The 13,346-nt window shown below is 23.7% G+C and overlaps 1 protein-coding gene and 2 long non-coding RNA genes across 9 annotated transcripts; 2 read left to right on the top strand and 1 right to left on the bottom strand.

Moving 5' to 3' along the window:
* Window positions 1–5,031: 5,031 nt before the first annotated feature.
* LOC124428309 (60S ribosomal protein L6-like) lies at window positions 5,032–6,751 on the top strand. The gene is made up of 4 exons (XM_046972240.1): window positions 5,032–5,134; window positions 5,394–5,588; window positions 5,654–5,927; window positions 6,339–6,751. The coding sequence occupies exons 2-4, from the start codon at window positions 5,394–5,396 to the stop codon at window positions 6,683–6,685; spliced, it is 816 nt and encodes a 271-aa protein (XP_046828196.1). The 5' UTR covers window positions 5,032–5,134; the 3' UTR covers window positions 6,686–6,751.
* A 576-nt stretch (window positions 6,752–7,327) lies between these two features.
* LOC124428437 lies at window positions 7,328–9,592 on the bottom strand. The gene is made up of 5 exons (XR_006943165.1): window positions 9,433–9,592; window positions 9,159–9,299; window positions 8,981–9,083; window positions 8,601–8,880; window positions 7,328–8,211 (listed from the first exon to the last, which is right to left on the bottom strand). It is a non-coding gene; the product is annotated as an uncharacterized LOC124428437 (long non-coding RNA).
* Window positions 9,593–9,745: 153 nt separating this feature from the next.
* Window positions 9,746–13,069, top strand: LOC124428438. Of its 7 annotated transcripts, none has more exons than XR_006943173.1 (6): window positions 9,756–9,943; window positions 10,130–10,269; window positions 10,415–10,553; window positions 10,715–10,865; window positions 10,939–11,249; window positions 12,155–13,069. It is a non-coding gene; the product is annotated as an uncharacterized LOC124428438 (long non-coding RNA). The 7 variants fall into 7 exon arrangements; XR_006943167.1 differs by having other exon boundaries at window positions 10,939–11,705; window positions 11,788–13,069; XR_006943168.1 differs by having other exon boundaries at window positions 10,939–11,974.
* Window positions 13,070–13,346: the final 277 nt, after the last annotated feature.

Genomic DNA, 13,346 nt, shown 5'->3' with positions numbered 1-13,346 from the left:
AAATAAGATCAGGGATATATTCACCTTTCATCGATTTAGATAAAAATAAAGGTAGATAGAAATTCATATGATCTTATAATCTTCGAAAGAAAAAGAAAAAGAAGAAGATAAAGAAAGAATATCTTTAGTGATCCAAAAAAGTCATTTTTTCGCTTGTCGATTAATTATTATGCCATTTTTTAAATTGATTACTATTCTCTAGAAAATGGGAGTATTTCTATCCATTATGAAAGATGATCGCACAAGATTAAATTTATAAACTATTAAGAGAATTACGGTCATTTCGATTATTGATTGTCGTGCAGATCGGAAATCATGCAACATGTATGTACACATTTGTACAATAAAAATGATTTTATCTGTAGCATTAATTTATTATCGATAGATTAATAAACGTTTTTTTTTTCATTTTTTGTTGCTTCTTATATATATATATATATATATATATATATATATATATATATATATATATATATATATATATTATGTATTTACATATGCACGTTACATGTTTATATTATTGTACATATGATATTAATATATTAAAAGAAATGATTAACATTTTATTTATATTGAAATAATTTAGTAGACATACCGATCGATATAATCGAAGCAAGCACTTAACAAAATGAATTGCGACTACCACCCGTTTAAACAAATATATATTAGTGTTATTTAATAATTTAACTATCGAAGCTATGTAAAATAATAAAATGTTCTTATAATGTATAAAGAAAAAATCTTCATGTATAAAAGCTGTTTATTTTTTACTGCACCATATTGTGGTTACAAAAAAGATATGGTTACAAAATACATGTGATTACAAAATAATACAAAATACTTAACTGTAATTCACTGTTCCCAATCTTTTTTGAATAATATCCCACTTCAACATATCTAAAACTTTAATCTCCTCTCAAGTAATCTAATAGAAAATAAAAATCATATAAAATGTGTTGCATAAGTTGACTTAAAAGAAGGATCTGTGCTGAAAAACATATGTCTATACGATAGGTAAACAGTATAAGCGGTAAGACGTGCGTTGTTTCTTTTAGTTATTCAGTTTCAGCATTAGGCACCGAACACAATGATCCTGTATGATGGATTGTAAGACATCGAAGAGAAAATATAGAAAATAAACATTTCCCCGATCTATTCTTACTTTCATCTGACTTACGTAACTACATAGCGACGAAGATACCACAGAAATGATAAAGTAATTTCAGTAGCCTTACAAGTTAAAAAGTATATTACATAGATATACGATGTCCATTTAAAAATGTGAAACAAGAAAACGGACAAAGAATTTTATACAGTACACCTACAAGGATTAAGCTCAAAGAAAATAATTGCAGAGATACTATTGCAAGATATATTCAACAAAACGTTCGATCCGTCTATTACAAATTGTATGAGATGCCTACAAAATCTCCAGCTGATAGGATTTTACGCATCTATGCATCGTTAGAAATTGTAGAAAATTATCGTTTCTATCTACAGAAACAAGCAGAAAAGAAATCAATACATAATTTCGTAATAGCACTATATAAATATCTATTGCAATTGTAAAGATTATTTTAAACACACAGAAAGGTCTTTATATATGTATAAAACTATTATATATTTCGAGTTTACCTACAATTTAATAACGGGAAATGGAGAACTTCTTAAACGACATTTCAGGAGTTACAATGTTCCTCAATGATATAAAAATTACAAGCGCTTAACGTTAAATTACATTTAGACGATCTAGATCATGTATTAACTAAGTCAAGTCAAGTGAATATACTAATTAATAAAGAAAAATCGGAATTTTTACAAGTTTAAGAGAATACTGCAGTTATAACGATCGATAAAAATGACATTCATAAAACAAAAGCAAAAATAGGTGCCATTGATAAAATGTCGTGATCGTAAAATAACACAGAATTAAGAGGGTTTATCGATTTTGTAAATTACTACGACAGATTTATCGAAAAAATCTTTAATTTATTATTATTTTCATTGTATAACTTATTGATCGTGTTCCATTTAGATGGTCTAATAAGTATGAAGAAGCGTTTTAAACAAAGAAACAGTTAAAAAGCGATGAAATTTTAGTTCATTTTGACGAACTAAACGGACAGAACGATTTCTACAATACGCGTCAGAAACTTTAACAAAAATTCAACAATGGTATTCACAAATCGATAAGTAATTTTTACAGTAGAAAAATTTCATCAATATGGAAATTATTTTACATTACACATCGACTACCAACCATTAGTACAAATTTTTTGATCATCAAAGAGATTATTAGCATGCAGTACTATGAGGATGCATGTTGTAAATATGTATATGCATCTATATAGTGTACTTAAATTGTTATATAGTTCATTAAGCTATCACTCAATGCTTAACTTTCTTTTTTCGTTTTGTATTTTATATTTAAACTTTAGGTGCTGCTCTCCTTTCTCGTCTGAAATGGTTAGTTCTTATTCGGTTCTTGTTTTGTACGTGCGTCTGTAATACCTGATAACATTTATTGTTTTATTTATTTCATATTAATTAGTATAGTCTTCATTTTAGACCAACAGATTATAGGGTTAACACGTTTCTGTTATTCTAAAATATTGTGCTAAAACGTTTTTTATCGGGTCTTTTATTGCTTTTGTTCGAATTTATTAGTAAAAAATTTTTCAATAATATCGCATTGTTTGAACGTTCTTTTTTATCATGGAAATAAAGAAATTGTTTAATCTTACAAGATTAAGTATGGTGTGTCATTCTTTTTTGAAGCATAAGAGTTGACAAGACAGTTGAGCCTGATGAAACTACATCTAAAAAAGAATCGATGCAGTGGAAAAAAGAATAGTCAAGAATCACCGTGATCCTCTTTAGTATGATCATATACAGTTGTTACATATAAATATTGTAAATTATTCCTAACACCAAAAACAATACAGAGGAAGCTGCGTACACTGTATGATGAAACAATTGGAAATTCGAAACAACATTGCTGACAGGAATTTTATGAGTTTCACATAAAAGACGAAGAGTCCGTCGCAACGTATATTGAAAATTTTTAAACGATCTCCAAAAAATTGTATAATGAAGATGAAGAATTACATGATCGCGATCATGTCGAAACTATTAAATACTTTACCGCCAAGATTTTCCACGTTCTCAATGACATGGGAATGTTAAGGAATATTACCATAGAAAATGCAAGCGGAGGAAAGAGATCTTAAAATAAATCAAGGTTCGTAAATTAGAAAAATATTCGACAAATTTTGTATGAAAGAAGCGTATTAGGAGAGTGTATTTATCGAATCTTCCTGAAAAAAAGTCTGCATGATTCAGATCAAAAATGACTCCGACACGATTCTTCTCATATAACATCCCTCCCAACACCTGGTGATTGTAATTGATACCACTGATCCTGAGTCAATATGACCCAAAAACTGAAGTATTTAAAAAATTGAATCATTTGTATTATCGTAATTCCAAAACGGATATTATTTTTTAAACGCCTCTTGTATAAATATAATGTATATATATAAGCAATACATTTTTGTTAATCTTTATGCGCAAAAGTGTGCTCATCTTAAAAAATCTTATAATCATTTCGTATTAATACGAAGATATTTCGTATTAATACGAAGAATAGTTGGAAAGAGTTAAAATATATATGTATAAGTACGTGCGTTCGATAAATAAAAAAAATATGTTATACATATGTCTCCATATATAATATGAGGAAAAAGTTCTATTTCAATATAAAACTATATTAAATTATGCAAAAGCTTAGATACGCATATTTCTATTCCATTAGAAAATTATAATTTAAATATGAAAGTTCATTCAGAACGAACATTACAATTACAGTTAATACTTTATACAAGCAAATTTACGATTCACATAATCTATTGCAATATTTTTATATATTTATTACTTATATTACTTATACTTTTTTTCCTTTTTACGTGAAATCCTGACGATTTAATTGACGGAATATGATGTACCATCGATATCTTTTCCTTTCTCGAGCAAAAATATATTTTTCTATGACGAGAATACAATAATCTAAATAATACTAATTAAGATAAAGATAAGAAACGATATTACGCTGATTGAGGAACTATTTGATTCTTGATCATATTATTGGATTTCTTTTTATATATTATCTCTTTTAAACAATTCATCATACCATTGTCGAACAATTTTTTTAACCTAGAATGAACTAGTACTTTATCATACGTATAAATGAAAATTTACATCATTTGTGTTTTTACTGAAAATTGATGATATCAGTGAATAGATACATGTCTATATGTCCTGGACGTTTAGCTGTTCGTTGAACGTGCATTGCAGCGGTTATATATTTTTAATATAGCAATGCATTGGAGCGATGCTACGTTTTTGAGTGCACGATGCGTTACTGCAAACGAATAGTACAAGAAGGAACGTTGCGCCTACATAACATTTTTTCGATCTTCATCGTCCTCGGGAATGAATATGAATCTTCAAAATATTTAAATTATATCGAAATATACCGAAAATTAAAATATATCGAAATATTTTTCAATATTCAAAAATTTTCAAGCTATAGCCATTCAAACTCCTATTTTTTTATTTTTATCGTGATAATCTTCTCTTGTAACATTCCAAATTTCGCAGATTTTTAATTTCTTCAATTAGAAAAATTCATAATTATAAATAAACCATATATATATATTAACTTTTTTTAAATTTGAAGTTTAAGACTATTAAACTTCAAATTTAAAAATTATAAGAATTACTTTTTAAATATAGAAATTCGTAAAAATATTTTCTTGACTTCAGCTGAAATACATTAATTATTATTCAGTTTGTTATTGTGTACACAATACATTGTTATAGCTCATTTACATTTTATATAAAATCCAAATTTGAAAATAATCATGTTTTTCTATCAAGTATGATGCTTTTCCCGCTCTTTTTTGCAAAGATGTTTAAGAATTCTCGATATATTATAGATATCGATATTTAAATTTTTCATTCATTGAAGGCCCGATAGATGGAGTAATGCTGGATCTCTTAACTTTTCGAGGTATGCTAAGAATATGACTCAGATGTGAATCAAAAATTATTCAAGAAATCCTATAATTCTAACGTAAGTGTTTCAATTATTAACTGAAAAAATTCTACCTTTTATAACTTTTTTTTTGATAATTTGGAATATATTTTTTTGTTCCAAAGCAATTTTGTAAAAATACCTTGCCGGAATGTTAATCTTACGTTTTATCTTACACTATTTACTTAACTTTATAATCCAATGTGGATAAACTTAACCTAAGATTAGATTTTGATAATAGATTTTATAAACAATGATTATAGTAACCTGCTTATAAAAATTTTCGATATTTTCACAGATGTCGGATACAAAAACAAAATCACTGGAAAATACTGCGCCAGCAGCTACAATTTCAACCGAAAAGAAAGCCAAGAAGAAATCTAAGAAACCAAGAAATTATGATCTAGGAAATGGTGTTTATAGATTTAGCCGTTCACGCATGTATCACAAAAAAGCCATTTATAAGTTTCTAGATAAAAAAACACCTAAAATCGTAAGTAATATAATAAGATCTATTTATAAAACATTGGAAAAAATTTATGAACATTTTTTTTATAGGTAAAACTTAAAAAACCATTGACGAGCGAAAAAGAAATAGGCGGTGATAAGAATGGAGAAAAACGAATTGTTCTATTAAAGAAAAGAAGGGCTAATTATCCTACAGCAGATCCTATTACAAAGAAGCATGCCAAAAAATGTTTCCGTGAACATCGTCGATATTTAAGATCTACTTTAGTTCCAGGAACTATTTGCATTTTGTTAGCTGGGTCTCACAAAGGGAAACGTGTTGTTTTCTTGAAACAGCTGAAAACTGGATTACTGTTAGTTACAGGTTGGTTTTAATATATTTTTGCTAATTTTATCCATGAAAACATATATAAATAGTCAGTTATGTATGCAGAGTATCGATTCATAAATGTCTGAGTCAATTTCAGATATATATCAAAATATAAAAATAGTTAAAAAAAAAAAAATTTATTCATGCAAACAATTATTTTATCCGTGATCTTCCTGAGTTATGAAGATTAACATAGTTACTTTAAATAATATCCTTTTTTATACTTATACAGTAGTAATCATTTGAAATCAAAATCATATTTAGTATATATAAATATCGGTTTACACACACACATATACACACATATATAGGAATAAAAAGAAATGTAATTACTCGTCAATTAATATTATCTATCAATTTTATTATTCCTGCAAGATTTAATAAATATAAACCTTTATGTCTTAGGTCCATTTCTGATCAATAGTTGTCCATTACGTAGAATAAATCAGAATTATGTCATAGCAACTTCTACACGCATTGATCTTTCTGGACTCAAATTGCCAGAACACATAAATGATGAATATTTCAAAAGAAAACGTGAAAAACGATTAAAAAAAGAGGAGGACGATATTTTCAGTAAAAAGATGGATGAGTACAAACCAAGCAATCAAAGAAAATTGGATCAGAAAACTTTAGACAAATTTATAATAGAAAAAATTAAAACAAATCCAGACAAGAAACTATTATTCACCTATCTGTCAGCTATGTTTGGTTTGCGAAGCAGTCAATATCCACACAGATTAAAATTCTAATATATTGTTACAACTAACTTGTATGATTTTATGAGCTAAATAAAGAGAATGATTTTATGAGCTAAATTAAAGAGAATGACTTTATTTTTTGTGTTCTATAATTAACTACTTATTTAATTATTTAGCTATAAAATGATATACATACAAGGTATATGCATACCATACTATATCGAATAAAAAAAAGAAAAACATACAAAAAATTCTTTTATTTTATTCTTGTGCAATATATTCAATAAATAAATAAATTAATCCTCAGAGAAATTAAGAATAAAAAGATAAAGAAATAAAAAAGGATGTTGAATATTAACTAATCTTTGATTAGAAAAATTGATCAGATCTAAAATTTTATCTATTAATGAATAAAATAATATTTCTTTTTTCAATAATTATAATGTTTGAATTTCAATATATTTTTTTTTTAGATATTGGAATCATACGTTAGAAAAATTAATGTATTTTATTTTATTTTATTTTATTTTATTTTATTTTATTTTATTTTATTTTATTTTATTTTATTTTATACAGAAATATAATAATCATTAATATATATGTACATTTGTAATTTTCTTATTTAATACTTTTACAATTTTAACATCACAACATTTTTTAACATCATTCGAAAAGTACTTAGGGAATATATCATTATTTAATTCATCAGAAATAATATATTGCATAATGTTATGTATAATTCTATATGTTCATTTAATAAGAATGAGATATCGTTCTGATAAAAATTCATATAGCCATTGTAATTTCTCGGTTCCTTGGTGTACATTTTAATATTATTATTTGGTATTAAATATTTTTCAAAGATATTCTGTTGATCATAATTAACAAATTCTATCTTATATTAATAAAATATATTAATAAAAACCATAATTTATATTAATAAAAACGATAATTTATCTTAATATATTGATATCAATAAATATGTATAATGTATGATACATGAATCATTTGACAATCGAGATAAAATATAGAAATATAACATATAAATTATTAACATAAATTAAAGTTAATTATTATAAACAAAAATATTTTTTATGCAAATTTCAATATATTACCTAGCGACTGATATAAATTTCTTCCATAATTTCTTTTACAAATAAAAGATTCTTCTACAATTTTTGGAAGTTATATTTTTTCTAGCACAATTCTTATAAATTAATTCTTATAAATTCTATGATTATATCTGGTAATATTGATTTCATATATGCTGTTCTATATTCTTCATCAAGAAAATAAGTATTACATTAATAAGTTGAACATAATTATACCGTACATAATTGTATAATTACATAATTATAATTAGTTGAAACTTTGATTGACTTCTACCAAAAATATGATCTTTTCATCCCATTTCGGTATATTATCATGCTCAAAAAATACTGATATTTTTGTCTCAATTTTATACATTGTGATATTAGATTCTTCTAAACCTGTTAAAAATTTTTTATTGGTAAAAGATATCATTTAATTCTCCATCCAAATTGAAATCGGTCATATGTATTTTTTCGAATATTTCTCTATAGAACAAATAAAACATAAATATAACAATATTTAGCATAACAATATAAGCATAAAAATATTTTTAATAGAAAAATAAAAACGTATAATATTTCAATAAAAAATGTATAATACAAAATTTGGATAAATTTAATATTTATAGGAAAGTTAAGAATTATCGGAAAAAAATGATACTAACAATGAAATATCTTCATCATTTAAAAGAAGAAAATTCAATTGTTCAGGAGTTAGAGCAGCGAAGTCCAAATTCCATATTTTACATATACACACAAAATAAAAGGAGTTATATATAAAGAATGTGGACAAACAAATATAAAACTTGATATTATTTGTGTAATCATTACCTACAATTAAAATTTAACAATTATAAATGCTAATCAATATTTACCATTGCTTCCATCTTAGTGTCTACGTTAAATTCATTGTGTAAAGCAGGCAAAATATTATCTTATTAAATATCATTAAAATCTTGAATTACAAAAATTATATTACTTAATCCAAAGTCTTTTGAAATAGTATCAACTTCATATCTATAAAATACAAATTTTTTTTTAATTGTATCTCCCTTATAAACTTTTAATATATTGTTATAAGTATTAAAGAACTAAACTATTAGATATTATTCCTTTTGTAATACAGTATTTTCTTGTCTATTTGAAGAACTTGAGCTAAAACAAATAAATATTAATTAATCATTAATTAAAAGAAATAATCATTTTTTTAAAATTATACAATTTGCTCATATAATCAATAAAATATATAACTTACTTTGTTATCTGATGGTCTAATATAAGAGTATTTTTGCTGTTTTGTACAGAAGTTGTGACAATAAATCCAGGCTAAATTATCTACTTGTTTCATTATTTTCATCCTTGAATTGGTAAATATATAATTAACATATTTCATATGAGAAATAAACATTAACAATATATTTAATTTTATTTACCATAATTCATATAAGTTAATTCCATTCTCAGTCGATCGATGATTTACACATTTGTTTGAATATTCAATCACTGTATATACTCAACTTCGTGCACGTTTTCCCTTTTGTTGCAGGGAAAGAGGTCATGTAAATAGAACATCTCTAATTTAAATTAAAAAATTAGAATATTACACATTATATGCATAAAAAATTGGTAAAAGTAATGTTAAATTACTATTTGTTAGGTTATATGATGTTATAAGTTTAAATTCAAGATATATATACATATACATACTTTGAAATTAAGAAAATACTTCGCTTTTTAAAATATATCGTGCAGAAATTTTAAAAATTAAAGAAAATAGAAAAAACATTTTTCATTGTTTTCATAAAGTACATTACACATTTATCTGATATATTAGACGCCATTTTTAATTTTATACGAAATTCAAAAGAGTTGTATACTGTTCAATTATTATAATTATTATGATATAATTATTCAATTATGCTAATTTCTATTATTTACAAATTTATTTATTAATAAGTCAATTTCTAGATTATTTATTTTAAACCATATTGTTACATATAAAAATGTACACTTGAATGTATATAGATACGTACATTTAAATATAAACAACGATGTATTCGGTAACTACAAATGTATTAACAAGTTTTATTGTTAAAATAATAAAAATGAATGAAGATCTTATACAACGAATCAAAAACACTTTAATATCAGTAAGTGAATTTTATGAGTGAAATTTGATTGAGATTCTATAAAATGATTTATTTCAAAAAATAACACTGTAAGTTATGATAATATAATGCTTAAAACATTTTTGTTAACATAAATGTGATATTTAAAGATTGTTGATCTATTTATTCATACAACTGAAGTAAAAATAATTACATATAGCAGTAGAAATTTATTAACATTATAATTACCACATAAGTTGATACTTCATTTTATGGTTATGTTTTACTTTGTATAGTGTATAATAAAATAACAAAATTTGTAAAAACGCAATTGTAATTAAATGATTTACGTGAGATAAATAATGACAATAGATATTTACCAAGAGATCTTAATTAACAAATGTGTACAGTATTACACGGAACTTATATCCTCCAGGTATACTTATACAAATTTTATATATACAATATATATATATATTTTTTTTTTACTTACATTTTTATATATAATATCTTATTTATATATCATATTTTATACATAATATCTTATTTTAATAGTATTTTATTTTCTAACATTAATATAGATGGAAAAAATGTATTACATATCAACTTCAAAATATAAGGAATTGGAAATACTATTCCAAATATTAAAGTAAGAAAATATAAAACTTCAATTATAAGTGCTAAAAACAAGATGGATACTTCTATTATATTTAACAAATGGTAAGATATTAGCACTGTCAGAATCATTTTACTCTTACTCGTAATATACTTTTGAAAGTACGATTTTATTACAGAGATATATTATAGTTTTAAATAATTTATTTTAGTTTTAAATAATAAAATTAATTCATAAAAGGATTAATAATATTATAATTTGATAGGACTACCTGGATATAAAGTAATGATTACTGGACTTATGATATACAGAGGAGGTATTATTTTATTAAAAGAAAGTAAATTTAGAGAAATTGACGGAGAAATAAAAAATTTATCCATCATCAATGCATTAGAAAATGTTCTAACTTGAATTTTGTAAGTTTTTAAAATAATCAATGAGAATATATTATTTATGTTTATAATATTTTTAAGTATTTGAATATTCCAGAAACTGTTCAGAAAATACAGACTTCTATACAATAAAGGTTAGAAGATAATGAAAGACCACTTGCTACAAATGATTTCTTTGAAGATGATTTTGAAATCAATTTGGAAGAAGTTATACAAATCGAGCAATGAAGTCAAGAGATAGATGACATATGCTATAAATATACTAAATAGATTAGAATAAATAGACTAACTAGAATAACTTGTCTATTACAAAAAATATTAAATAAGAAAATTTTATTTATCCAAAAGATCCATCAAAACAGAATGACAAACATGAAAAGAATAATATTACTGAAACTTTCGATATAGGTAATAAGTTGTTAGAAATAATAAATGAAAATCAATTTATCGCGTTTATCTCATGTACAATTATCAATAACAAAAAAAAAAAGAATTTCGAGTATTATTTAAAGAAGATAATGATCAGAATATGAGAGATGATATAATAGTAGTGAAAGTTCTGTTAGCAGTTGAAATGAGAATATTAAAATACAAAGTGACATGTTTTTTCAATGGATGATTTTAAATTTGATGATATTGATGTTCCAGAAGCTTTAGAAAAGAAGATTCAGTAAAAAATAATAAAAAATTTTATATGAAATGAAATTTTCAACTAAGTAAATCATTCTTGCGAAACATTAATTCCATAACAGGCAAAAATTCCTTCGAAATATTAAACTTAAAACATATAGCATTAATACAAATGAAACATCATCTAATGCACAAGTTGATAGTTAAAAAAAAATTGGAGATAAAAGATCTATAGTACGATTTAATATTTTCAGCAAATATTAATATATAATAACATAGACAGAATTATCTATAAAATATAATATCTGTATTTTAGGCATTAATGTAATCATCATTTATTAATTGATCAAAAATATGTTGTATTTCAAAGAAAGTTTGATCAAAGAAACATAAAATCAAGAAAATAATGTAAAAAGATTTTCTGACTTTATAGAAGCAAAAAAGTTACAAGAACAAATAGCAGTGAAAATTTTAACTTTATTTGTTATGTAATTGAGAAAATGGTAAAAGAAATAATTTTAAACGTTTTAATAGTACAAGAACAATTTACTACATTTGAAAAATTATTTAGAAAAAATTCTTATTAGCAATTAAAAGTAACAATCTCTGATAAAACAGCAGTATTATATATTTTAGAAGAAAGTTTAAATATATTTATTAATATGTTTCTATACTTTTTTTAGATTATAGAAAGATTTTTTGGATTTAGCGTTAAGGAATTTTCCCAAAAAAAGGAAACATGCAGAAACTAATGGTGATATAGAACATAAATTAAGAATGGTAATATTGTAAGATACGTTAATCATAATATTTTATCACTCATACATAATTGTATTATTTATTACACATATGCTGTTATGTATTTTATCTATGTACATTTTAGTGATATTTTAGATTTGCCATAATGCAGAAAAATTTGAACAATTGGATGTTTTATTAGAATTGAAATTGAAACTAAATCACAAAGTAAAAGTTGTAAACATTACGCCGTTAAGTGATTAATATAAAGGAAATAATTGATAAATTGATGAAGACACTAAAGATTTATAAAATTCTACTTCATATAATTTTACATAAAGATTCGTTTGTATTATCATTATTATATCATGTTATTTGTATTACTATTACTATGATCTTTACATTTTTTCTTATTGCAAATCAATCACAACTAAGTTGATTTAACAAATGATAATATTCTAATTATATTACAATCAATAATTTTATATTTAAAATTTTAATAATTTGTTTTTTTTTAATGAATAAATAAATTATTCAGAATAATATTTATTATTGTTTTAAATTTTGTCTATGTAAAGAAGTCGAGATGCTCCAATTTGAAACTCAAAAGAAAATAAGTTGAAGGGAGAAAAGTGAATTCATTCTGAAGTTTTTTTTTAATCTTCTATAATGGTACTACACTTCCATATCACCATACCTTGATTATGTAAAAGCGATGGGTAAGAGTAATTACATCTTGCTTTTCAGTATCGTAGAATTTAAATCTAACTTGAGTGACGAAAACGAATAATAAAATTATTTCTTTTTGTTTTCTTATATTTTATAAATCTAAAAAATTAAATTAAAAATTATACTTCCAATATTAATCTATTTTTTTTTATATACACATTGTTCGTCATAAATATATTTAATATTACTTATTATTATATTTTGAAAGCTTTTTTATTATTATAAAAATACTTGTTCTTAACGCAAAAACCGAACTCAAACGATATTATTGAGCTACTTAAAATCTACTTTTTATTTAACTTTGTTAGAGTTCTATTCTTATTATAATTTTAAGAAGATTACCAAAATATACCTTTTAATAAAAGTCTAATATTAAAAGTATGACAATAAATCCTTCTTTTATTTTTT

This window comes from Vespa crabro, chromosome 12, assembly GCF_910589235.1.
Source record: "Vespa crabro chromosome 12, iyVesCrab1.2, whole genome shotgun sequence".
NCBI lineage: Eukaryota > Metazoa > Arthropoda > Insecta > Hymenoptera > Vespidae > Vespa > Vespa crabro.
This window is presented reverse-complemented; position numbering and strand designations above follow the sequence as displayed.

Excerpts from the sequence above, each read along its gene's own strand:
- LOC124428309 (XM_046972240.1), top strand. The coding sequence starts at position 5,394 with ATGTCGGATACAAAAACAAAATCACTGGAAAATACTGCGCCAGCAGCT. Across the intron at positions 5,589-5,653 it reads ATAAAAAAACACCTAAAATC|GTAAAACTTAAAAAACCATT; the intron begins GTAAGTAATATA and ends TTTTTTTTATAG. Across the intron at positions 5,928-6,338 it reads TGGATTACTGTTAGTTACAG|GTCCATTTCTGATCAATAGT; the intron begins GTTGGTTTTAAT and ends TTTATGTCTTAG.